Below are 27,771 nucleotides of genomic sequence, written 5' to 3'. Positions count from 1 at the left end.
AGGGACCTTGATTAGATGAACCGAGGTGTGGCAGATGGAGTTTTTCTTTATATTCATTCACTGGATGAGGGGGTCACTGGCTAGGCAGCATTTATTGCCCATTCCTAATTGCCAGAGGGCAGTTAAGAGCCAACCACATTGCTGTAGGTCTGCAGTCACATGTAGTCCATACCAGGTAAGGCTGGCAGTTTCCATCCTTAAAGGACATCAGTGAACCAGATGGGTTTATCCCAACAATCGGCAACAGAATCATGGTCATCATTAAATTCTGCCATGGCAGGATTCGAACCCGGGTCCCCAGAACATTATCCGAATCTCCAGATTAACAGTCCTGTGATAGTACCACTCGGCCATCGCCTCCCATCAAGATCAATGTGAGGTGCTACATTTTGGGAGAACAAATCAGAGCAGGACTTATACACTTTATGATAAGGTTCCTGGGGGGTGTTGCCAAACAAAACAGACCTTGGAATGCAAGTTCATAGTTCCTTTAAAGTGCAGTCGCAGCTACACAGGGTAGTGAAGACGATGTTTGGTATGCTGGTCTTTATTGGTCAGTGCATTGTGTATAGGAGTTGGGAGATCATGTTGCGGCTGTACAGGACATTGGTTAGGCACTTTTGGAATAATGCATTCAATTCTAGTCTCCCTACTATAGGAAAGATGTTGTTAAACTTGAAAGGGTTCAGAAAAGACTTACAAGTTGCCAGAGTTGGAGGGTTTCAGCTATAGGGAGGGTCTGAATACGCTGGGGTTATTTTCCCTGGAGCGTCGAGGCTGAGGGGTGACCTAATAGAGGTTTATAAAATCATGAGGGGCATGAATAGGGTAAATAGACAAGGTCTTTTCCCTGGGGTGAGGGAGTCCAAAGCTAGTTTAAGGTAAGAGGGGAAAGGTTTAAAAGGGACCTAAGGGGCAACATTTTTTTACGCAGAGGGTGGTGCATGTATGGAATAAGCTGCCAGAGGAAGTGGTGGAGTCTGGTACAATTACAACATTTAAAAGCATCTGAATGGGTATAAGATTAGGAAGGGTTTGGAGAGATACGGGCCAGGTTCCAGCAAATGGGACTAGATTAATTTAGGATATCTGGGCAGCATGGATGGGTTGGAACGAAGGGTCTGTTTCTGTGCTGTATATCTCTATGACTATTTGAGGAAGGATGTAAATGCTTTGGAAGCAGTTCAGAGGTTTACTAAACCATTGGCCAGGTCGTCTTATGAGGAAACATTGAATAGCCTAAGTCTGCAGCTGCTGGAGTTCAGAAGAATAAGTGGCTATTTGACTGAAACATACAAGATCTTGAGCAGTTTTGACAGGGTGGAAAGGATGTTTCCTCTTGTAGGAGAATCTAGAATCAGGGTTCTCTATTTAAAAATAAGGGGTCGCCCATTTAAAACAGAGAAAATAATGTTCTAAGAGTTTTGAAATTTTGGTCTTCCTCAAAAGGCAGCCTTTGAAGAATCTTTCACTACTTTTAAAGGTATAGTTAGATATATTCTTGATAAACAAGGGATGAAAGTTTATTAGGGATAGGCAAGAATGTGCAGGCAAGCTCCCAAACCCCCAAAGAGCATCCCAAAATAAAGCAGGTGTAAAGTTTTTGCCCGAGTTGTTTGACCTTCTCTGTCCAATATACTTTTACATTTTCAGTGCACAGAGAAACTGTAGCCAAATGGGAGAAAAATTCTTCTGGTAAGTTTGTTGGATACCTTGTGCATGAATTGCAGAAGGTTGGTTTGCAGGTATAACAGGTAATTAAGAAGGCAAATGGAATTTTGTCCTTTATTACGAGAGGGATTGAATTTAAAAGCAGGGAGGTTATGTTGCTGCTTTATAGAGTGCTGGTGAGGCCTCACATGGAGTGTTGCATGCAGTTTTGGTCTCCTTATTTGAGAAAGGATGTACTGGCACTGGAGGGGGTACAGAGGAGATTCACTAGGTTGATTTTAGAGTTAAGAGGGTTAGCTTATGAGGACAGGCTGAATAGACTGGGATCATATTCATCGGAATTTAGAAGAATGATGGGGGGGTGGGAATCTTATAAAAACATAAGATTATGAAGGGAATAGATAAGATAGAAGCAGGGAGATTATTTCCACTGGCAGGTGAAACTAGATCAAGAGGGCACAGCCTCAAAATTAGGGGGAGCAGATTTAGAACTGAATTGAGGAGGAACTTCTTCACCCAAAGGGTTGTGAATCTGTGAAATTCCCTGCCCAGTGAAGTAGTTGAGGCTTCCTCATTGATTGTTTTTAAAGCTAAAGGTAGATAATTTTTTGAATAGTAAGGGAATTAAGGGTTCTGGTAATAGGGTGGGTAACTGGAACTGAGGCTATGAAAAGATCAGCCATAATCTTACTGAATGGCAGAGTGGGCTTGAAGGGCCAGATGGTCTACTGCTCCTGGTTCTTATGTTTCAGAAATTTACTTTTTTGGCAGGGCTCACTTCGCCCATCTGATGACGATTCATCAAGAAACTGCAAGCACAAGGTCCATGAGATTTCACGTTTGCTTTCTTCCATGGTTCAGTTTGTAATACTCTTGCCTCTGAACCACAAGATTCTTGCTTGAACTCTAACATCAGAACTTGAGACACTAGTTTAGGTTGACAATCCAATGCAGTACCTACGGCGTGATGCATTAGCAGAGATGTGGTTTTTCAGAAGAAAGTAAAGATCCCACTACACTGTTTCAAATGAAAACGTGGGAGTTATCCTTGCTGTTCTAGCCAATATCAGGTCTTCTATGTGCAAATTAGGTCCTCTGTTCTTTACATTACAACAGTGATGACTTCTTGGATTCTCTGCCTGTGTGCAAGTCCATTCCACTATGCCACAATCTTCACCACGGGTAGGATAAAGAAGCTGTTAGCTGAGAAGGCTAACTGACATCATGAGATAAGCTCTGCACAACAGGATATAAATGACTGGGAGAAACTAACAACTTCTAGTTCGGTTCAATTCCAGTTCCAGTTCATGTCTGGCTCAGGCTCTAGGCTCTATGTAGCTAAACATGTACTTAATCAAATGTCTTACGTGGTCCAACTAGCTGTTAAGTACTATTGAATAAACCAATGTTGTTTGTCAACACCAAACCCTACTTTGCCAAAAATTTTATGGGCATTCTTTCCCTCTTGGTATCTATAATGTAGACTAATACCAATAAGATAGATCGGTGGCTATGAATCTACCCAAAGCATTTCAGACGATTCCAGTGCATATGAACACCACAGGCCCAAAGCAGGTTCCAAATCCAACCCAGCCAGAGCAGGCACTGAACCCCATGCTATTGTCATCAATTTCGTCCATATGAGCCTTGCAGCCAACTGAGATAACCACGCTGCAAAAAGTCGAGTTGCTTTGGCAACAAACATTTATTTGCATGTTGTAGCCTGGAATTATGGATAATGATAGAGTATCAAATTGAAAGAAACATTGCAGAATTAAATAAATGTTAGTAGTAGGTCAGAAGATTGGAGAGATTACAAGAACAGCACAGAATAATCTTAAAAAAACAAAAAACAGGGAGAAAGCAGAGTATGAGAGGAACCTAGCTTGTTATATAAAAACAGAAAGGTAGAGGCTCTAAAAATATTTAAATAGGAAAAGAAGAATTAAAGTTGTATAGGTCTTTCAGAGAGTAGGTCTCGAACACTGATATTGGAGAAGAAGAAGAAAACAGTACGATTTCAACAGGTATTTTGTATTTGACTTCATTTCAGAAAACTAAGAAAACTTTCCAAAGATAGCACTGAGGAATAATTGCTCGACCCAAAACGTTAACTCTGATTTCTCTCCACAGATGCTGCCAGATCTTTTCTAGCAATTTCTGTTTTTGTTCCCAAAGACATTGTCTGTATCCCTTCATCTTAAAAGAGCTGGCTACAAATTGCTCAGGTTCTGGAAAGAGGAACAGTGGATTAGAAATTAAGAGGTAACAACATTATTCAAGAAAGGAGGGAGATCTAAAACAAGAAACTTCCAGACTTGTGTAAAATCTGTAATAGGAAAATTGCAAGAATCTATCACTACATTATAGCAGAATACTTAAAAAAAAAAAAAATCTAATCTGTGAGAATCAATAAGATTCTGTGAAATGGAAATCATGTATAACTAATTTAGTTGGATAAAGGGGTTATTTTAACACGTTAAAAGCAGATAATGTGGGGGTAACATAAACATGAATGAAGGATCGGTTTGCTAACAAGAAGCAGAGAGAAGGGATAAATAGGTCATTTTGGGGTTGACAAGCTATAACAAGTTGAGTGCCACAGGGATGAGTACTGAGAACACCATGTACATCAGTGTTTTGGATGAGGGGTCCATATGTATGGTAGCTAAATTTGCTAATGACGGTAAGATTGTTAAGAAAGGGGAGATGAATGAACGGGATGAGTGACCGCTTTGTGGAACATCTATGTTCCGTCCACAAAAATGGCCCTTGAGCTTCCAGTTACCTGACACTTCAGCATGTCACCATGCTCCCACATCAAAATTTCTGTCCTAGACCTGATACAGTGTTCCAGCGAGCCTCAATGCAAGATCGAAGAACAACAACTCATTTTCCACTTGTGGGCCATGTAGCCGATGGACTCAAGAATGAGTTCAATAACTTTAGAGCCTAATTCCACCCTTCCATGTGTTTTTATCCACCCCACATCCAGTCCTGTTATAACAGTTCGCTTTTAGCACAGTCACCTCTTCTCACTTACTGCTAGGCCCATTATCAATCCAATTATGAGTTGCATTCAGCACAGCTAACCTATTTTCTTAATCATCTCATCACTACTTAATCTCTCTTCTCCGGGGTCCGTCTTCATCTATTGACTCACCTCTCCACCACTACCAAGCTGGAGGCTTGGATCATTAAATTTATTCAACGCTGTCTTTCACTGTCAATATCAAGTACTGACAAGTACGCATCACTGTTTCAATAGCAATTGGGTCGAATAAGATGCAGCTAGTGAGAATTTCGACAGATAAAAATCATACTATCGAGGACTGTTGTGGCACAGTGGTGTCCCTACCTCTGAGTCAAGAGGTCCACATTCAAATCCCACCTGCTCTGGAGGTGTGTGATAACATCTCTGAACAGATTGTTCATAAAACATCATACTGTCAGCTTTGAGGGCCCGTCTGGTGTAGTGTTAGTGTCGAATTAGGAAGCTTGGGTTCAACTCCCACCCACTCAGAGATGTTCTGAAGATGTTGCGAAACATCTCTGAACAGGTTGATTAGAAAATATCTGACACTGCCAGCTTCCTTTTGCAGTGGTACTGTCCCTACCTCTCGACCAAGAGGCCAAAGTTCAAGTCCAATCTGCTCTAAAGATGTGTAATAACATCTCTGAACAGGGTGATTGGAAAACACATGATACTGCCATCTTAGGGCTCCTGCGGCACAGTAGTTATCTCTACTTTTAAACCAGAAGGCCTGGCTTCAAGTCCCACTCGGTGTGTCATAATATGTCTGAACAGGTTCATTTTAAAAATGAACATATACCATACTGCCAGTTATGCATCTTTTACAAACAAACCCCATTTCTGATATTAAAAAACACGTACATGGTGCAAGCAGGCTCTGCACTGAACTGTGTTTTCACGTATAGTACACAAACCTGAGACTCCTCAAAGTAGGAATTTCAGTACTTTGGACCCAGAATAGCAACGAGAATTACAGAAAATTAAAACACATCACTACTTCACTACCCTAACATAGAAGATTCTGCCAGTACCCTGTAATCGGGATATTTATTGGCCGATCTTTTTGCCGGTCCCTAAAACAATTAATCAGGTTCCAAAGCCTACTTGAGCGTACTAGCCATCCTTATTCATCTAAGGCAGGCCCTCTAGTGGCACAGTGGTAGTGTCCCTGCTGTGGACCAGGGAGGCTTTGGGTTTAAATCCCACCTGCTCCAGACATGTGTAATAACATCTCTGAACAAGTTGATTAGAAAAATGGGTTATTCAAGTCATCAGATTATTAAAATCAAGTTAAACATGAAAATAACTATTGTTTGCACTAGTAATTACAATTAATTAACTAATAAAACTTAAAAATTGGAGAAGAAGAAAAAAATACTTAAACAGCACAATTACTTTCTAGGATACTTTGCAACACACGATTCAAGGACAGCGCATATTAGCCACAAAGAAAACCACATACCAAGCTAAATGAGCAAAATGGGAGTCTGTAGAAGCAGCAATTACTTCACAATTAATTTTGTTGAAATCTTCTACACGATCACTAAAAGCGATAATCTCAGTTGGGCACACATAGGAGAAATCAAGTGGGTAGAAAAAGAAGACTACATATTTTCCTGTTGAGAAAACGAACAGTTAATTTCATTAAGATAATGCTGTGAATCAAAAAGCATAAACATGTTAGGTTTGTACAAAAGCAATAGCTGCAACCTACACTGAGAATGATGTGGAGGTGCCGGTGTTGGACTCGGGTGGACAAAGTCAGAAGTCATACGACACCTGGTTATAGACCAACAGGTTTATTTGAAATCACAAGCTTTTGGATATTGCTCCTTCGTCACTTGACGAGGTTCGGAAAGCTTGTGTTTTCAAATAAACCTGTTGGACTACAACCTGTCGTGTGATTTCTGACCTTGCCCACACCAGTCCAACACCGGCACCTCCACATCATAACAAATGTAGGTCAGTGTGTGCCAGGATGATTTCCCATTCCTCAAAAATCACATGTTGAAAAATTGCATACGAGAACTCTGTATTTTTAAAAGATTTCCAACTTACTATATAGCTACTGATCTCTAATAATGTATTACCAATCTACATATCCAATACATCACTATAATGGAGATATTTTACAAAGAAAGTTGGGGACTTTTAATCTGAAGAAGCAGGATGTCAGCACATTGACACAATTTTATCTCAAAACTTGGATATTCAGCAGAATTTGATCAAAAATATCTTCAGAGATGACTGCAAGATTATGACTGTCAAATCATTTTACGATTCTACCTCTAACCATCTGGCTCTCTGCAACAGGACCATGAGTGCCATGATGCATCAGGTATTTGTGATGTTCATCCCCAGAACAGATTGGACATCTGCATGGAGAATCAGATGCGACAGGCAACTGAATGCATGCTTATCCCAAGCATTAGTCTGCATACTTAGTCTGCCACTTTAAACAAGATGGAGAAAATTCTCACTTTACTGCACTTCATTGAGGTGTTGAGCAACCAAAGTACTCTCGAAATCTTGCAAGGATGTTTATTTAGATGGACCCGAGGAGGGAAAAATGGAGAAAAAGCAAATGGAAATGGGCATCTTCTCAAGGCACACTACTTCCCATCTTTTGCATCCATTTCCCCTTTCCCCAAGGGGAAATGGCCTTCTGCCTCAACAACAAAGTCTGCCCTTTACAGCATACCCAGCTTAGGCATATCCACTGTTAGAGCAAGAGAATGAGCAGCCTGCCTTTTTAACTTTGTTAAAGCTACAGCACCATGTGGGAATAATACAAAGCATAAAAGGAAGATTGTGGTGGATATTAGAGGTCAATCATCTTAGTCCCAGGACATCAGTGCAGGAGTTGCTCAGGGTAGCATCCTAAGCTCAACTATCTTAAACTGCTTCAACAATGTCTTTCTCTGTCACAAGATCAGAAATAGGAATGTTCACCAATGACTGTACAACATTCAGTAGCATTTTCATGCAACTCAGATACAAAAACACTTCATGTTCATATGCAGCAAGACCTGGACACTATCTAGGCTTTGGATGATAAGTGACACATAACAATCACACCACACAAGTGCAATAACCATCTCCAAAAACAGACAATCGAATCATAGCCCTTAATGTTCATGGCATTACCATTAGCAATCCTCCGCTATCAACATATTGGGAGTTACTCTTGGCCAGAAACTGAACTGGACCATCCATATAAAAACTGTGGATACAAGAGCAGGTCAGAGCATATAAATTCCACAGTGAAAACTCACCTATCTCTGCAAAGATTGCCCACTCTCTACAAAGGTTCAAGGAGTACTCTCCACTTGCCTGGATGAGTACAGCTCCAACTACACTCAAGAAGCACATCATCATCCAGGAAAGCAGTTTCCTTGACGGGTACTCCATTGACCACAGGCAACATTCACTTCCCTTATTAACAAGGCACATCAGCGGCAGTGCGTACCATTTAAGATGCATGCAGCAATTCATTTTTCAGGCCTGTAACCCACACAGCACTTTTCAGGCCCATAACCTCTATGACCTAGAAGGGCAGCAGATGCTTGGGAATATCATCAGCTACAAGGTCCCTTCCAATCCACACACCATTCGGACTTGGAACTGCATCTCTGTTCCTTCGCTATCGCTGAATCAATATCCTGGAATTCCCTCCTTAACAGCATTTTGGGGTGTTCTTACTTTACCCACTCGAATTATCTGAAGCAGGCCTATCAGATCCGGTCACAGACTTTTGTCAGTGAGGTGAGTGGTTGCAAGCACCTTGCGGGGGTGGTGCAGAGTAGTCAGCACCTTGGTTCTTCTGTAGCTCCATTCTTTTCTGTAGAATCATCTTGTGCAAGGCACAAGAGATCACAACCACTCTCAACACTCTTGCTCGTAAGTGCAGAAGCAGAATTCTAGATCTACTCAAGGACATAAAGCTCATCTTCAACAGCCCAATGATTTGCTCAAAGATCATTCTTAAGGTTACAGGCATGCTGTTGAATTTTTTTGCTGTGTCAATGGCAGGGTGCCTCACTGGGATCATCTACCAAGTCCTCAGAAGGCTATCCAAGTCTTCAGCAAGCCATTACTCACAGTTTGGAAGTTCCTCTGGGAGAAGTGATTGCTGCAAAATGAAGAAATCATGTAAGCTTCTAGAATCACCTGCACAGACATACACGAAAGCCATCCAGCAGTCACACAACGACTGTACACTGCCTGTGTAGAATCCCTTCTGATTGATAAATAATGATCTGAGGATGCCTTGATTCCCACATACGTATAGTGTGTGACATCCTATTCCTGCACAAATCCTGCACTCAAATTCTTGTCCCAGATGCCATAAGACCTAGGGGTCAAGAATCAGATCATCATTAAGTATCAGGGCAAAAATTGCAAACCCGAGTAGATGTTATCCCTGAATCAAGACGCAAACAACAATGATGACATTCCTGTGGAAATTCAGCTACTGCAACATAAGTGAGAACTCTCTGCATACCACCAGCTTCATCAATATCAAAGTGCATTTAAAATGACGGCTTCGGCATGCATGGCATTAATCTCCTGGGAAATATATTTGCATATCTCATCATCACCCCTGGATAGAGATGAAGTGAGGAATTCAGTCCTTGACTGCCACTGGTAATGTCTGTCCATCTTGCTGTCTTAAAAAGGTCTTGATCCAGGATGTTGCAGATTTTTTTCTACTCACTCGCAGGAATGTGGTTGCCCCTAGCTGGCCAGCATTTATTACCCATCCCTAGTTGCCTTTGAGAAGGTCGTGGTGAGCTGTCAGCAATCATCTGCAACAAAAGCCTTAGCCTCCTTAAGCATTCTTGCTCCATCATATCAAGGAAGCTGATCTTGTCTGCATTTGCTTTGCTGGGGTAATTACCTCCCTTAAGCTACAGCTCTGTGCCCATCTTCTCTGATCTACAGAGTGGCAGGTGGCTGCGGAGAAAGCGGGTTCCATTGTTGTTGCTCCTGCAGTTGTTGGTGGTGTTGGTGTGCCTGCTTTTCTTGTCCCTTACAAGAGGTCCATTGTACATCTGCAGAACGTCTCCCAAGGCTGACAGCAGATAATGAATGGACAAAGTCAAGTTAGGTGAAGCGACTTCTGAAAATTCAGAACGCCCTTTAAATCCATTAAAACATGTTCACAAAGATAAAGAAAGCCAGGAGCAAGTTTCACTCTAGATACAGAAGGAATGCTAGGACAATCCGGTAAAGAGAAGACATGGGTAGGCTAAGGCATGTGGGCGGGCCAGAAAGCTAAGTTTTGTCTATTTCAATGCAAGAAACTTGAATGGTAAGGCAGATGAGGATTGACCAGCATGTGGGAATTTCTCAAGTGCAGTATATCATGCTGAAGTTAAAAGTGTGGTCATATCAGTGGTAAATACGGACTATCAATTTCCAATCTCTATCATCTGATTTTGATACCCGAGGCCCTCAAGAGAGGCTGGAGGCCTGTGACCAGCTGTGTGCCATATTTATTGGTGCTGGGCCCACTGTTTTTTGGTCTTTATATAAATGATTTGGATGTGAACATGGGAGGTATGTTTAGTAAATCTGCACATACCAAAATTTCTTGATCAAATGTCCCATTGAGTCAAGAAGCCAAGGGGTGGCAGCTGGAGTTTAATTTAGATAAAGGTAAGATGCTGCATTTCGGAAAGTCAAACCAGGGCAGGACTTATACACTTAATGGTAAAGTACTGTGGAGTGCTGCTGAACAACAGACCTTGGAGTGCAAGTTCACAGTTCCTTGAAATTGGAATCATTGTGTTTGGTACGCTTGCTTTCATTGATCAGTACATTGAGTATAGGAGTTGGGAGGTCACATTGCAGCTGTACAGGACATGGGTTAGGCCACTTTTGGAACATTGCATGCAATTCTGGTCTCCTTGCTAGAGGAAATAATGTTCTGAAACTTGAAAGGGCTCGGAAAAGATTTACAAGGATGTTGCCAGGGTTGGAGAGTTTGAGCTTTCAGGAGAGGCCAAATAGGCTGGGGCTATTTTCCCTGAAACATTGAAGGCTGAGGGGTGACCTAATAGAGGTGTATAAAATCATGAGGGCATGGATAGGGTAAATAGGCAAAGTCTTTTCCCCCAGGGTGGGGAGTCCAAAATTAGAGGGTATAGGTTTAAGGTGAGAGAAGATTTAAAAGGGACCTAGGGGGACCTAGGCATCCCTCCACCATGCCAATATTTTCCACACAAAGGGTGGTGCATGTATGGAATGAGCTGCCAGACGAAGTGGTGGAGGTCCGTACAATTACAATATTTAAAAGGCGTCTGGAATGGATATATGAATAGGCAGGGTTTAGAGGGATATGGGTCAAATGCCGACAAAGGGGACCAAATTTATTTAGAATATCTGGTCGAGTTGGACCAAAGGGTCTGTTTCCGTGCTGTACATTTCTATGACGACTCTGACTGAATTTGTTTCAAAAACAAAACATGAACTTAAAATTGTAGCAGCGACCATCTGACTACAGATGGAGGTTAGTTCAGGAAACCAATGCTGATAATTTCAGCTCAGATGTTATTATTTTATGAACTTATCTACAGACACTGAAACTCAGTCAGACATCAAGAAACTCGCATCATCTTAATTTACATTTGAATGCTAAGTTGCATATATTAAACGTGAAAGGGTTGCCTGCAACTATCCTTCTCTGAGCCAGACTCGGAGTACACAAATGAGTAACTCTATAGCACAGCAGGAAGTGGATTTATAACAACAAGGACTAGAAGTTCTTCACTCTCTCTCATTCACCTTTCAGCATTTTGAAAGCTGACTGCTGATAAAGCAGATATAACAAGGTGTAGAGCTGGATGAACACAGCAGGCCAAGCAGCATCAGAGGAGCAGGAAAGCTGATGTTTCAGGCCTAGACCCTTCTTCAGAAATGCTTTCAGGTCTGGGAGACGGAGGCTCTGAGCTGGGGTAGACTTGATTGTAGTGCCAGGAGACGCCAGCGCATTGCTGCGAGTGTGTGTTTCAGGAGTCGCAGGGAGAAACGTTTCTGAAGGACCTCAATGTTCTGAATGTAGACATTGTCGCGGTTGGGGCCAAACTGGGAAGGCCTAAACGTGGACTGTAGTCCATTGGGGATGATCCGGTTCCGTAGGCATGTACTAAGAAAGGTAATGTGGCTGTCGTACCTGGTTTGCTTCAGGACGTGGTCGAGCAGTTTCAGGGCCGAAGAGATTACGAGAGAGTTGCAGTGGGAGAGAGATCCACTGAGGTCTTTCCGGAAAGAGGAGGGTAACTTCTTCAAGGTAGGCATCCTTAGAAGAGGCTTCGCAGGGAGGTTCAAATTGTTTCAGCGATAGTAGGAACTTCTTCAGAAAGGGTCTAGGCCCAAAACGTCAGCTTTTCTGCTCCTCTGATGCTGCTTGGCCTGCTGTGTTCATCCAGCTCTACACCTTGTTATCTCAGATTCTCCAGCAAGGGCAGTTCCTACTATCTCTGCTGATAAAGCAGATTGGAGAAACGTAAATTTACCAAGAACTCAAGGTTTCTTCAGAATTTGCTACTGCTGAGGATTCCAGGCAGTAGCAAAACAATTTTTCTCCTTCTTTCACTCCAGGAAAGCTTGTAATTGATACTCAGTTAAAATAGTCAAAATTAAGGTGTGATGTAGCTGTGTACTAAAAATAGTTTTAAAATCTGTTGTAATCAACTGAGGGTTAAAAAAAGGGATTTGATTTGTAGCGCCTCGTCCAGTTGTAATAAGCAGAAGTCAGTGTGTAGCTGCTGCCTCTGCAACGCATCAACAACTTTATGCCTGTTAAACAGCTCATAAATCCACCCAACCTGTCAAGTTATTACGAAACTTACTTAAAATTTAAAACATTGTAACATTATTTTTACCTCTGTATTTAGACAGTTTAAGTTGCTCAAATTGCCCATTTGGCATCACAGCAGTGGCTTCAAAATCAGGGGCTAGCTTCCCAATCATAGCTTTCCCAGCAGTCATTCTGAATTAATCTGAAAAATAATTATGTTAAAATATAGGTGTGCCTACGTCAGCCCAGTGCATTAAAAAGTTTATGTAAACTATATTCTAAACAAATATATATCATTTAACTACAGAGATTCAACATTCTGATACCATAAAGTCTGACAACCCAGTACATGGGGACTTTTGAAAATGGTCCAATTGGCCTCATGAAAACTAAGTTGTCAGTTTGATTCAGTGGCTTCACTTTTGCACTGAAATCAGAAAATCAGGCAATCCCAATCTAGAATTTTAATATATAATCTATTTGGACTAGTATAGTAAAAATCTCCAAAATAAAAGTGAGATAGATTTAACAGGAACTCTGCCTGACATACAAGATCCTAAGACATGTCTTCCCGGTGTTCTAGCCAAGACTCATGCCAGAAAAGGAACATGAAATAACTGCACAGAGGCCGGTATCCCGTCACCAAGTCAAGCTTTTTTTTTTTTTGTGCATAGTACACTGGCTGCGGCTGGCCAGCCAGCTCACAGTCAGTTCCCTAAATTGAGGAGATTCTAAATCTCATATTTATATTGGTCAGCCAGAGTTCCTGATTGGGGCTGTTAACGTGGGCCAATCAAGGACCTCACAGTCAACAAGATCCATCGGTTCCAATCAGTGCATCCCTCTACCATGCCACCGCCCTCCTCTCACACTCCCCCTTCAAAGTCTAGAGATGTAGGCCTGGTCTTTCTCTTGTAGCTTTTTCTGCACCCAGGTCTGATTCCTCCAATTCGGACTCTTGACACTGGCAGCATTTATAGGACCGTAGTCTGTCTCTTGCGTCTGGAGCATTTCAGGAGAGTTTCCTTGTCTTATTCTGGCGGTAGTGGTATCAAGGCTGCATCCATCTTAGACTCCGAAGTTTCCATGACACCAGACGAAGGGGGAGAAATCTCAGTTTCTTACAGGCCTTTTGGCTGTTCCGAGGAGCCTGGTATGTTTGGTTCCTGACTGTTTGCAAGGTAACAGCTTTCAAGTGATTCACATGTTTATTCAGGACTGCCTCACCTAACCAACTTTTCTAAGTCATGGGACCCGATCTTGCATCAACCTCACCTCGTACCCATACAGGGCCACGTCCATGGTTCTGGCACCAAAACCTTTGTTCCCTGAATTAAACTGTCTCTGCCGGTTTGAGGCACATAGCCAGCATTTACGTTTCTGCTGCCGTTTCTCCCTTGCAGCCCCACCTCTCCCCAGGTCTGGGAATATCAGGTTTAACCTCGCGCAGAGTCTTCTCCCCATCAACTGTGCTGGAGATATCCCTGTCTTGTGAGAGGGGTGGTCCTATAAACCAACAGGAACCAGGCCAGTTTGGTATCAAGTGACATTGTAGGCAGCTTCTTCAAGCCTGCCTTCAACATCTGGACCACACTTTCTGCCAGACCATTGGATGGTTGGTGGTATGGAGCTGTCCTTATGTATCGAATACCGTTTGACTTCAGGAAATACTCAAGTTCCCTGCTGATAACATCCTTTTATCCGTGACCAATACTTCTGGGAGTCCACATATCGAGAACGATGCTTGCAGCTTTTCAATGGTCATCCGACTTCGCCAAACAAACTTTATGCACGTCACAACGACTAGGAACATTGAGCCCACGAAAGTACCAACACAGTCAACATGCAACTGAGTCCAGGGTTTGCCGAGCCACTCCACAAATGTTGGGTTGCTGCTGGTGGCACTTTCTGTCCTTGTTAGCACTCTGGGGAAATGCCCCACCAACACAGCTATGTTGGCATCCAACCCCGACCACCAGATAGCTTCTTGCTAGCATCCTCATCCTGGAAACCCCTGGATGACCCTGGAGGAGTTTGGCCAGTATGTGGTGGGGACCTTTACTCAGGACAATCACCCTTGCTCCCCAAAGTAATATGCCGTCCTCTATGGTGAGGTGGTCTCGCTGGGTCCAGAAAGGTTTCAATCTGGGTTGCAATCGTCCCTCTGTCTCCTCCGTTACCACCAAAGCTGTTTACGTTTTACTAGGACAGGATCTTTGCGTCCACAGTCAGATATTGTCAGCAGTAACCAGAAGGGTGTCCAGAAAGTTTAATACCAGAACGGACTTTTCCAGGGGAAGCACCACCAGTGGAGTATCTGCCAGTGGGAGGCAGCTCAAGGCATCCGCATTAGCCATTTGGCTTCCTGGATGCTGTTCTAACTCGTACTTGTACGCACTGAGAATAAAAACCTACTGGATGCTATGGGTGGCACCGCCTTGTCATCTTTCAGCAGCCCCAGCATGTATTTGTGATCTGTTACTATGACAAATTCCCTTCCATAAATGTACTGTGGAACTTCCCCACACCAAAGACAACCACCAAACCTTCATTCTCTATCTGGGCATATTTCCATTTGGCATCAGACAAAGTCCTAGAAGCATACACTATTGGGCATTCATGTCCGTTGGGCCACCAGTGAGTCAACACTACTCCAATACTGTACAGGGAGACATCGCACGTCAGCACTACCTCTCTCTTCGGATCATAGTGAGCCAACACCTTAGATGACAATTGCTTCTTTCTCACTTCCCTGAAGGCTACTTCTTGGCTACGCGACCATTTCCAAGACTGACCCTTTCTCAATACAGGTGTAAGAGTGCCAAGATGGAGGCCAAGTTACGTATGAAATTTCCGTAACAATTCACTAACCCAAGGAAAGACTCAAGCTCCGGTACAGATGCTGCAGCCGATATTCCTTTGATGCCCTCACTTTATCTTCCAACAGGTATAACCCAGTTTTGTCAATTCTGTAATCCAGGTAGGTCACGTGGGGCTCCTGGAACACATTTTTCCCTTCTAAGGCATACGCCCGCCTGGGAGAAATGTTTAAGCATCATGTCCAAGTTCTCCAAGTGCTCTTTATCGGTCTTCCCAGTTATCAGCACATCATCCAAAAGGTTCTCCATGGTCCACTGGAAAAGGACATAGGCTGATGATACCCCAAATAGCAGTCTTATATATTAGTATAAACCTTTATGGGTGTTAATTTTGGCATACTTCTGGGACTCCTCATCCAGTCACAATTGCAGGTAGGCATGGCTCATGTCCAGCTTTGTAAATGACAGCCCCCTGCCAATTTTGCATATAAGTCCTCTATGAGAGGGATTGGGTTTACTGTTTGCTTAAAATCCCCACAAAGGTGAACTGAACAATCAGGCTTCACAAAGCGGTACAACCGGTGCTGCCCATTCCGCAAACTGCACTGGTTTGATGATTCCTTCACTCAACAGCCTCCTGATTTCCACCTTGCCCACAAGGCAAATGGCACTGGGCGGGCCTTGCAAAATCATGCAATTGCTTCCTGGTCAACATGTAAAGTAGCTTTGACCCCTTTGATAGTCCCACACCCTTCCTGAAAAACCCAGGAGTTTTCCACTAGGACTTCACTGAGGCAGCTATTTTCTTGGGCCCAAGCTTCTTACTACTAGTGGTAACTGCACCAACTGCTTCTCATAGGAGACTGGAACTGAAGTCATACCCTTAATTTGCAACAGTTCCCTAGTAATACGTTCAGTCTGGCTGAGGTCTTGCGCAAATGTAAGGGTTTGAGACCCAAGCAAATCTTGTTAAAGACAGGTTCTGCAATCACAGATATAGCTGCGCCGGTATCAATCTCCAAGGGAATTGGGTGACCATTTAACCAAACGTTAATTTTAATCAGTTCTGATTTAGATGTTGCTAAGCAATTTAACTGTTCCAAACCATATGTGGGGGGACTTTCTAGGGTGTACGCTCTCCTGGGTGCCAGCCTATGAGTTTTCTTACTCAGATCAGGCCTTGTAAGACTCCTTGGCTGTCTCGAGTCCGCATACCAGCAGCAACAACAATGACTTTCCGATCCTAAAGAACTTTTTAGCCACTTGGATGAGGCTTGGCTTTGTTGTGGGGTTCTGACGTAGGCTGGCCTAGACTCCCTCTGCTCAGGATATGCCCTGTGTGAGGCTCTGCGATTGCCTACACTCAAGTGGTGCTCCTCATGCTTGGTTGGATGGGGAGGATATCCACTTCTATTGGGGTGCCTGTAGTTCCCATGTTCCACTTGCCACATTTTCTAATGGCAAAGCCGGTTGTAGTGCCTGTTTTAAGTCCAGTTGGGCTTCAGCTAGTAGGCGCTTCCGCATGGTTAGGTCATTAATCCAAGATACCGAACAGTCTCTCAGCATCTCATTCAGAGTTAACCCAAAATCACATGTCTCTGCCATTCATCTTAACCTCGTCAAAAATCCCATTATGGATTCCCCTGGTTCTCTAACAGCTGAATAAAACCGTTAGCATCTCGGGATTAGAGGAGGGTTGGGGTCATAATATTCCTTAACCAACGTTGTTAACTCTTTGAAGGTTTTAGTGTCTGGTGCCTCTGGGAAAATTAAGCCCCCTATAACTGAAGATGCTGCAGGTCCACAAGCAGTCAGAAGGATTACTCGTTGCTTTTCATCTGCCCGGAAAAAATACCGCAATGTTTCCACATACTGGGTCCAGTCTTCAACGGCAGAATCAAACGAGTCAAGTTTCCCAAATAAAAGCATGATGCCAGAAATGCTTACCACCAACTCCAAGGTGACTGTTGCGAGTGAATGTTCTCAATGCACGTACTGTTTTCTCCCGTCACCACTGAAGAAACTGCACAGAGGCCGTTATCTCGTCACCAAGTCTCCCTTTAACTACTTGCGCACAGTACACTGGCTGTGGGCCAGCTTGGAGTTAGTCACCTGAACTGAGGAGATTCTAAATTCCCTGTTTTTTCTCCTTTTAGATAGCCGAGTCAACAGCTCAGTCCAATTTGAGCTTCTTCCTCCACAGTACGCTGGTTGTGGCCAGTCAGTTCCCTGAACTGAGGAGATTCTAAATCCCCTGTTTCTACTGGTCAGGCACGGTTCCTCATTGGCCCAGGTTAACAACTCCAATCAAGGACTTCACAGTCAACAGGATCCACCTGGTTCCAATTACTACAGACCACCTTCCCAAAGTTCCTGCAACGGAGACTTTAACGGCATCTGCTGTTGGAATTGCATTTTTACATTCTAAAATATGAAAAACATTGCCAGTTGTTGGAAGTCCAAGCTGCTTGCAAGACAATGAGGGAAAGGGCATATGTGACCTGAGCGAAGAAGAACATTATTTCTCTTTAACTAATCAAATTGAAGGATTGAGAAATCAATAAACCACAGAAAAGGAGACATACAGGAAATTCATTACCAAATCAGGTATCGATTAAGCAGTGTTGAATAAAGAGAGAAAAGGTATAGAAAGAATTATACTATCTTCAACTGTTTCATCAATGACCTCCCCTCGGATCAAAGGTAGAATGATCATTGTTTCATGCTCTTCAGATACTGAACCAGTCCACGTGCAAATGCAGCGAGACCTGGACAATTTCCAGGCTTACACAAAAACAGAAACTGTTGCAAAAGCTCAGCAGTTCTGGCAACATCTGTGGAGAGAAATCAGAGTTAACGTTTCAGGTCAAGTGACCCTTCCTCAGTACTGGGTTCTACATGATAGACTTCAGAAATTCACCAAGGCTTCTTAGACTGCACCTTCCAAATACATGAGCACCACCATCTATCAGGAGATACATAGGCACACCACTGGCTGCAAGTTCTCTTCCTAGCCACACACCATCCCAACTTGGAGATACACCATCATTCCTTCACTGTCATTAGATCAAAATCCTGGAACTCACTCTCTAGCAACAGAGAGTGTACTTGTATTCACAACGACTCCAGCAGTTCAAGAAAGCAGTTCAACACCACTTGCTCAAGGATAATAAGGGACAGACAATAAATGCTCACCAGCCACTGAAGCACACAACCCCTGGATGAAATTTTTAAGAATTACAGGAAACAAAAATTTTCCAGGTGCAATTCAGGCAGTGGGAACAGATTTTGGTGCCTGGAAGCTCCGGGTGACAAATCAAGAGGAAAGTGGGATTACATTCTAAACAGGCCAAGAAATCTTCCCTGCCTGGCTGGATGCTGCAGCAGTCACAGTCTCCCCCCCCGCCCCCCCACCTTTACAGAAGTTCCCCTCCTACAGTTATGTCCTGACTGCAAAATCCACTTTTAAATTTTACACTTACCTGTCCACTTTGACATACCCTCTCCCTTACCTCACTTCCACTGTAGCACGTTGCTTCTTTCAAGTTCAAAGGCCTTCAAATGGCCTTCTAACAGAGCCCACCCACCATCCTTAAATGGACAGAGACTTTGGCTTCCAACTATTAACTGGTCGAGCGTGGACAATCATAATAGGTTACTGCTTCCTATGCACAGTCAAGCTTTGTGACCTACATTTCAACACCACAGCAGGATTAAGAAGTCCATAAAGAAAATCCTGCCCCGCATTTCAGACCTTTTCAGCTGTGCTAGGAGGGAACCTCATTCTCATGGAACTCCCTCTGGATTGTCCCCATCACTCAGTAGCTGTTGCTACATGTTTCCCTACATGTAGACCCTTCTACCTCACCACCTAACCCATACAGAGTGCCAATCTTGAATTGGTGCCTGGGGCACGTACAGCAACTGACAAAGCAGTCTCGGAAGGACTGTTCTCCTGAAGTATTTTGTACAGCAAACTCTTACTGTCTAGGACCTAAATGAAATATCAAAAGGATAAGAGTTAAGTTGACAAGTACAAAATAGACATTTGCAGTTAACAGCTTTGAGAAAGTAACTTAAAATGTGCAGCTTGTGCAAATTTGTTGACTGAATGTTAGGATATGAGAAATATGCAGACACTACTCAGTTTTAGCCTCTCTATCCAGATGATTATGACTGCCAGAGCTACTGATCTACAGGGCTTTTACTGCTTTCATTAAAGCAATAATATTGTTAACTCTTCTTTCAATATTAAGTATGGTTCCAGCATTGTGACCTTCTTTGAGAGGGGAAAGTTACAGATTGAACGGCAAAAATTAAGTAGAGGTATGTTGGGTTCATGCATATAGTATGTGGTGGGAACTCGGGAAGAAACAAAGTATAACAAGGATGAGAATGTGATAAATGGCAAGTAAAATGTGAATTTTAGAAGGAATGTTAGGAGCACCTGGTGCTTATATAAGTGGTAGGGATTGAGAAGAGATTCCGGTTCATGTGATAGTTAGCAAGGAAAGGAAAGGTGAGTGTACCTAAAATGGGGAGACTTTGTGGTGTGCCATTATGATTCAATTTCAAAGAGTATAATGAAGGGGAGGCAAGTGTTCAATGGTGAGAAAGAAAGGAATTTTCAAGCACTCTTGAAGGTTGGGAGGTGAACAGCTGTACTTACCCCTCTTATCTTGTGCCAATTAGCCTCTTTCTGATCGTGCTATCACTGACCCTGCTAGTCACCTCTGTCCAGTGGCCCTCAGGATGCTCCTGAGAATAAGACCTCCCTTAGTCCACTTAAAACCTCCAGGAGGAGGTCAGAAACGTGGGAGGTTTTTAATCTGCCACAAAAAAAGTCTTCCACAGCTGCCTAAGGGAGAAACCAAAGCAGGGAGTGCATCTTCAGTATAAATAAACATTAGAGTCTCATCAGAATTATGTACATCAAGTGAAGGGGTGATTTTTACTGTGATGGTGACCACAGCCAGTTAGTCAAACAGAAATGGTGCCAAGGCAATAAAAATCACTGGAGCTTCTCAAAACTGTTCATAAGGCTTCCCATTTAGCCAATCAATGCCCTGATCAAACTAAACAAGAGCCAAATCACAGCAAGCAAATGTTTTTGGTTTCTCTCCTGGAAAAGTTTGGACAATGATTAATTTTGACTTATAATAACTTCATCTAATGGGAAAGTAACAGCAACTTCCCCACTCAAATCAGTGTTAAGATTACGTGCCGCCAGTCAGAAACTGTTTGAAATCATTATCCACATTGGTTACTGACAGTGTGACTGGCTTCTATCATCAGTGATTCATGAATAACTATCAGCACGGCGGCAAGTCATGCATCGTGGGGTGAAGCAACCAAAGCAAAAGAAATAAGCACGAACTCTTCGGCCCATCCAGTCGGTGCCAGTGCGTTGAGCTCCACCGAAACTCCATCCCACACCACCCCCATTTAACCTCATCAGGAGTTCCTTCACTCCCTTTGCTCATGCGTTTATGCCGATCGCCCTTCAAACATTCTTCGTGATTCGCTTCAACCGCTCCCCCGTCCACATTCTCACCACTCTTACGAGAAGGATCGATCAGTGATTATAGTTAGTAGTTGGAAAAAGAGTTGACGGTTCGGATCGGTGATTAGTAATTAGGGACCAGGGCCAGTACTTAGGGTTTAATACACCGTTTTGTTGCAAGTCAACAGCAGAAAGCATTTTTTTAAATGACACTAAAGCTACATAAGGAGTCCTTGATTTTTTTTTAAAACCGTGTTTTGTTTTAGATAAAGGAATAGCCCTTTTTCTATGTAATCTGCCGGGTAAGGCTGGATGTTACCTGCCGTTATCACCAACCGCCCTCACTCGCTGCCTCGCGCCCTCCAATTACGAACCGTTAGACCCGCGAAAACACCTCGTGCCGCCCGCCCTAGCGCATGCGCACTCCACCACCAACAGGCCATCACAAAAGCACGAGGGGAACGCGCATGCGCCATCTTCCAAAGCAGGTGGGGTGGCTGAAGTTGGTGCCACTCGCTTCCTTACGCTTTTGAGTGCTGACCAGTTTTTTTTAAAAAAAGTTTTCGACCCTCTAGGAGATATGAAAAAGTGCTCCGTATGCAATTTTTAAAAAAATATTCTCAGGCTATCAAGGTACGGTTGGTGACACGTGACCCATTTTCCGGAAGCAGTGTGTTTGTCCTGTGATCGGAGAGTTTGTGAATGGAGGCAAGTGTGTAGTAGCTTGTTAAGGTTGATAGTCAAAGTGGTTGTAGAGAAGAGGGGGGGAAAAGTACAAGCTTGGTCGAAGTAGATATTTGGGGTGGGGAGCGATGGGATGTCATTACGATTTCTTAACTGTATGTATATCTTGCAATTTGAAGTAATCGTGATCAATCACCTTTGCTGCACACAGTCGGCGCATTATGTTCGAGCAACTTGTTACGGTATTATTTTATTAGTGATGTTTTAGCGATTGGTGGCCGTTTCGTTTTGAGGGTGGAGGAAACTCCATTCAGAATTGATAAGTTGTTGGATCATACACGAAGTATTTCAGTTGAAATAAGGATCTGATAAGATGTACCAAATGATCTTACTTTACCTCTTTCTTAAAAATGCAGATGCTGGAAATCAGAAATTATAAGAACTAGGAGCAGGAGTAGGCCATCTGGCCCCTCGAGCCTGCCCTGCCATTTAATAAGATCATGGCTGATCTTTTTGAGACGCAGCTCCACTTACCCGCCCACTCACCATAACCCTTAATTCCTTTACTGTTCAAAAATTTATCTAGCCTTGCCTTAAAAACATTCAGCGAGGTAGCTTCAACTGCTTCACTGGGCAGGGAATTCCACAGATTCACAACCCTTTGGGTGAAGAAGTTCCTCCTGACCTCAGTCCTACATCTGCTTCCCTTTATTTTGAGGCGATGCCTTCTAGTCCTAGTTTCACCTGCTAGTGGAAACAACCTCCCTGCCTCCACCTGATCTATTCCCTTCATAATCTTGTATGTTTCTATAAGATCTCCCCTAATTCTTCTGAATTCCAATGAGTATAATCCCAGTCTACTCAGTCTCTCCTCCTAATCCAACCCTCTCAACTCTGGAATCAACCGAGTGAATCTCCTCTGCACCCCCTCCAGTGCTAGTATATCTCTTCTCAAGTAAGGAGACCAAAACTGCATGCAGTACTCCAGGTGTGGCCTCACCAGGACTCTATACAGCTGCAGCATAGCCTCCCTCCTTTTAAACTCCATCCCTCTAGCAATGGCAGACAAAATTCCATTTGCCTTTTTAATTACCTGCTGCACCTGCAATCCTACGTTTAGCGATTCATGCACAAGGACACCCAAGTCCCTCTGCACAGCAGTGTGCTGCAATTGTTTTTACCATTTAAAACATAGTCCATTTTCCTGTTATTCCTACCAAAATGGATGACCTCTCACTTATCAACATTGTACTCCATCTGCCAGACCTTTGCCCACTCACTTAGACTATCTATATCCCTCTGCAGACTTTGTGTCTTCTGCACACTTTGCTCTACCACTCCCCTTAGTGTCATCTGCAAATTTTGACACACCACACTTAGTCCCCAACTCCAAATCATTTTTGTAAGTTGTAAACAATTGCAGTCCCAACACTGATTCCTGAGGCACACCACTAGCCACTGACCGCCAACCAGAAAAACACCCATATACCCCTACTCTTTGCTTTCTACTGGTCAACCAATCCTCTATCCATGCTAATACATTACCTGTAATACCGTGGAACTTTATCTTATGTAGCAGCCTTTGGTGTGACACCTTGTCAAATGCCTTCTGGAAATCCAGATACACCACATCCACAAGTTCCCCATTGTCCACCATGCAAGTAATGTCCTCCAAAGAATTTGACCAAATTAGTTAAACATGACCTACACTTCATGAACCCATGCTGGGCGTTTCCAATGGGACAATTTATATCCAGATGTCTTGCTATTTCTTCCTTAATGATAGATTCAAGCATTTTTCCCCACTACTGAAGTTAAGCTAACTGGCCTATAGTTACCTGCTTTTTGTCTACTTCCTTTTTTAAACAGTGGCGTCACATTGGCTGTTTTCCAATCTGCAGGAACCACCCCAGAGTCCAGTGAATTTTGTAAATTACTAGTGCATTTGCTATTTCCCCATCACATCTTTTAGTACCCTGGGATGCATTTTATCAGGGGCAGGAGACTTGTATACCTTTAGCCCCATTTGCTTGCCCAGCACTGCCTCCTTAGCGATAATGATAGTTTCTAGGTCCTCGCGTGCTATAACCTTCTTGCCATTAGTTTTCGGCATGTTATTTGTGTCTTCCACTGTGAAGACCGACGCGAAATAACTTTAATGTCTCGGCTATTTCCTCATTCCCAGTTATTAAATTGGCCTTCTCATCCTCTAAAGGACCAATGTTTACCTTTGCCACTCTTTTACGATTTACATATTTATAGAAACTTTTGCTGCCTGTTTTTATATTCTGAGCTAGTTTACTCTCAATCTATCTTACATTTCTTTATAATTTTTGTGGCTTTCTGTTGGCCTTTAAAGATTTCCCAGTCTTCTAGTTTCCCACTACTCTTTACTTTTTTGTATGTGTTGTTTTTTCAATCTGATACTTTCCTTTATTTCCTTAGACATACACGGCTGGCTCTCTCTTTGCCTACAGTTCTTCCTTATCACTGGAATATACTTCTGCTGAGCACTGTGAAAAATCGTTTTGAAAGTCCTCCACTGTTCTTCAATTGACCCACCATAAAGTTTTTGCTCCCATTCTACCTTAGCTAGCTCCTCCCTCATTCCTTCATAGTCTCCTTTGTTTAAGCACAGGACATAGGTACTGGATTTAACCTTCTCACGCTCCATCTGTATTTTAAATTCGACCATACTGTGATCGCTCCTTCTGAGAGAATCCCTAACTGTGAGATCATTAATTATTCCTGTCTCATTACACAGGATTAGATCTAGGATAGCTTGCTCCCTCGTAGGTTCCATTACATATTGTTCAAGGAAATTATCGCAGATGCATTCGATGAACCCCTCCTCAAGGCTGCCATGACCGACCTGGTTTGACCAATCAATATGTAGATTAAAATCCCCCATGCTGCTTGTTTATTAACGCCGTCAGCTTGCACCTGGCCGACGTGCTTTAAACTGGAAAAAATGTGCCCAGATCCATTACATTAACTAGAAAAGTTAGATTCTTTTATGTGTTCAGTGCAAAATTGTTGTACTAACTGATCAAGTTTGAATAATACTAAAGAAGTACTGTATTTTACTGCAATGCAGTCCGGACCACAGTGTATATTTTCTTTGTATTGCCCCATCCTATTTCTATTCAGTGCAACCATTTTTGAACTCAGCAGTAAATCTGATCAATATCATACACCATAAAATTAATTATCACTGGGTTGTCATAACTCATTGGGAATGGCGTGCTTGAAGTTGAGCCCTGCTATTTCTGGACTAGTCACAAAAGTTCAAGTTTTTGTTTTAAAGAAATATGCAAAATTGCCAAGCTATCTGATTTCCAGACCCAGGGTCCAGGTTTCTGTGCTACTTATTTACAGATCCATACATTCTAGCTACCGGTAAATGATTAAATTCAGTAAACTTCATAAATTAAAACTCTAAATTCCGTTAAGGTCCTCATTAATAATGCAGACAAACACTGAGGGGGAAAAAAAAAGTGTAGAGGTAAAAAAAGCAAAATATATTTTTGTAGTCTTCGATCACGAGATCGGTTTCGGTTGTTTCTTACTTGATCTGAAGTTTTTGTTGAGCTTCCTTTTTTCTGAATGGTTCAACTGATTTGCATGAGGCACAGAATGCCTGTTTCACTTATAAAAGGTCTCTGACTCATGCAATTCAAAGTTTCAATTTGTAGTATCTGCTGAAGGAAAGATAAACAGGTTTTCTTTATGTTTAAAGTGGCTTACTGTAGAGAATGGAAGAAGTTTGTTTTCGGCTGCTGTAAACCTGGTTTCTCTTCTGGTGTAAATAGCTTCTCTCTATCTTGCTCATAGTCCAAACTGCTCAGCTACAAGATGACCAATCATGTGGCTGATGGCAGGCAGATGACTTGTCATTGATAATTGGTTGTTAGTCCACACCAATCAGCTTCACTTATGAATAGTGTCTCGACTCTGGTTCATCTGCCTGTTGTAGGAACCCACAAACAAGATTCACACAAGGTATCAATTACTTGCTTTCAAAACTTGTAGCTACTGAAATTCCTAGTTTTCAAAATTAGTGCTTTCATATTTCCAGTCCACCATTTTAAAAAGCACAAGTGTAAAAAGACAGTGGTCTTAACAGGATTTAAACATTTGAGGAACCCTTAAGGTATCCATGTTGATTCCCTGCCATTTCTCCAAAAGGATGATGTGACCACCTGAAATGCTGATTTCCTGATAGCCCAATGCAGGAATCTAGATTTTCTTTTTCTTCCCAACCCCAAAAAAGCTTTGGTAATAAATGTGATAAGGATTAGAAATGAGCCTTACATTTATCGGTGGCAACACTAATTTTGATTCATTTTATTTACTTGTGAAAATTTGTAAAACCAATTGAATACCACTTTGTAGCCAAGACCTTTAACTAACACTGAGTTGTCTTGGAAATGAGACAGACAAATAAATAATCAGTATATTTGCTTTTCGGTTGCATAAGAAAGTATACACCACATTTTCCTAGCTACTATCAGTTCTGAAGAAGAGTCACTGAACTCAATGTTAAATCTTTCTCCCCACTGATTCTGCCAGACCTGCTGAGTTTCTTCAGCAATTTGTTTTTGTTTCAGATTTACAGCATTTATAGTTCTTTATTTTACTGAATGTGTCACTTTGTTTAGGTATCTATCAACCCAATTCAAGTTCTCTGATTATTCAAAAAAGAATAGAATTATGAAGTTCAGATTTTTTTAAGTGATTGTCATGTTATAAAATGTTTTGTTTCTTTAGATTAAAATGGCTATTTCTGATTATGTTCTGCTCCATACTGGACAGAAGATGCCTCTCATTGGGTTGGGGACGTGGAAAAGTTCACCTGGCGAGGTAACCTGAATGCCTTTGCACAGATAAAACTTGATTGCTTTCTCTTGAGTGGTACCAGTTATGTTTGGTTTTCCTAATGAATTGATGGCTCTAATTTGGCCATATAGTTTTTCTATTCTGAAGTATACTGTGCTCCTATTTTTCTCCATTTCCTCCTATTGCCTTCTCTCCCAGTGGTGGTAATGTTGCACTGGGACCATCCACTCATCAAGCCAAGTTGATTAATGAGTATTTGAGATGAGTGTTGACACGTTCATGAATTAGCGTATGTAACGGCTGAGACTGACCCTAAGCCCAGCTGAAGTCCAGATAAGCAAGTTGCCAGCAAGGCTAAACTTGTATCAAGTGGATTTGTTCTTAATCTCCTACCATGTTTAGGGTGCTTTAATGATTCACTTACTCTTCTTTTTTGCACACAATTTCTTCCCTATCTCATTTCCACACTCTCTTAAACAGGCATCATATTTCCAATGGCTAGAAACTGTCGCTCAGTGATTTTTGTGCTGCAAGATTTTGTAATTTACAGATTCTCAGCTGTCATAGTTCAGCTGTACCTTCTACACATTGCTTGACTACAAACTATTTTGAATGCTCGAAATAAAAACGTTGCCATCAAGTTGATTTAGGCTCCGAAAGTTGATTTACTTTATATGCTTGTGGTTTTTAATAAATTAGTCACATAATGTCTGCAAAAATTGCACTAAGGCTGTACTAAACCTGGCCTTTTCAAGCTGTACAGCACATATTGAATGTTGACTATCTTAATGTGTCTCTTATTCTCTCCTCTTCCACAATTCCTAGCACAATCTTTTTTGAAGTGTCATTTTGTCACTATTTACATGATGCTCATGAATTTAATATAGTCAAAAAATTCAGATCTTGTATCCTTAGTTGCAACTTAATTTTGTGTTCCAACCTTTAATTATGGCCCAGAATGGCATTCTGTTATTTTGGAATGATCTTGGTCATGTTAGCACATTAAATCAGTGGGAATGCCAAGAACAAAACATTTTCAGTAGCTAGGAAAAAGCACACTGTTCAGCCCTTAATAACAGATTGGCTGAGATCAATTAACACTGCTTATATTAATGTCAGAATATGGGACATTCCATGACTATACAGCTCTTCAGCTCGCTTGTGAATATTTAGTTGCCAGGAGAGCTTGTTACTTCCAGTAACAGGAATTCTAGCCCACTATCCTTCAGTTAACATGTCTTTTATCCAATGCACAATTTCAGCTTCTCTAGATCAGCTGTTCCAGCTGACTAGCATCTAGCCAGCAATGTGAAAAAATGCTCAGGTGTGTCCTGTCCACAGCAAGCAGGACAAATGTTACTTGACCAGATACTTCCCCATAAGTCTCTTGACCATCAGCAAACTGGATGTCATTTCT

General features: G+C 42.3%; 2 protein-coding genes across 5 annotated transcripts in view; one reads left to right on the top strand and one right to left on the bottom strand.

Moving 5' to 3' along the window:
* LOC109916603 (peroxiredoxin-1-like) overlaps window positions 1–21,273 on the bottom strand; it is a 39,895-nt gene extending 18,622 nt beyond the window's left edge. Inside the window, exons 1-4 of one of the 2 annotated variants that reach the window (XM_020516327.2) lie at window positions 21,151–21,273; window positions 19,998–20,186; window positions 12,595–12,711; window positions 6,168–6,321 (exon numbers count right to left, since the gene is read on the bottom strand). In XM_020516327.2, the coding sequence (XP_020371916.1) occupies window positions 6,168–6,321; window positions 12,595–12,700 (260 nt within the window). In that variant the 5' untranslated portion in view covers window positions 12,701–12,711; window positions 19,998–20,186; window positions 21,151–21,273. The remainder of the gene's footprint in view (window positions 1–6,167; window positions 6,322–12,594; window positions 12,712–19,997; window positions 20,187–21,150) is intronic. The other variant, XM_048601853.1, reaches the window with a different exon arrangement.
* A 39-nt stretch (window positions 21,274–21,312) lies between these two features.
* akr1a1b (aldo-keto reductase family 1, member A1b (aldehyde reductase)) overlaps window positions 21,313–27,771 on the top strand; it is a 43,664-nt gene continuing 37,205 nt past the window's right edge. Inside the window, exons 1-2 of one of the 3 annotated variants that reach the window (XM_048601851.1) lie at window positions 21,313–21,464; window positions 26,286–26,378. In XM_048601851.1, the coding sequence (XP_048457808.1) occupies window positions 21,429–21,464; window positions 26,286–26,378 (129 nt within the window). In that variant the 5' untranslated portion in view covers window positions 21,313–21,428. Of the gene's footprint in view, window positions 21,758–26,285; window positions 26,379–27,771 lie in introns of all 3 variants that reach the window. The other 2 variants (XM_020516329.2, XM_048601852.1) reach the window with 2 other exon arrangements.

Source organism: Rhincodon typus, chromosome 10 (assembly GCF_021869965.1).
Source record: "Rhincodon typus isolate 14 chromosome 10, sRhiTyp1.1, whole genome shotgun sequence".
Lineage (NCBI taxonomy): Eukaryota > Metazoa > Chordata > Chondrichthyes > Orectolobiformes > Rhincodontidae > Rhincodon > Rhincodon typus.
The sequence above is the reverse complement of the archived record's forward strand: the minus strand, read 5'-3'. Positions and strand labels throughout refer to the sequence as shown.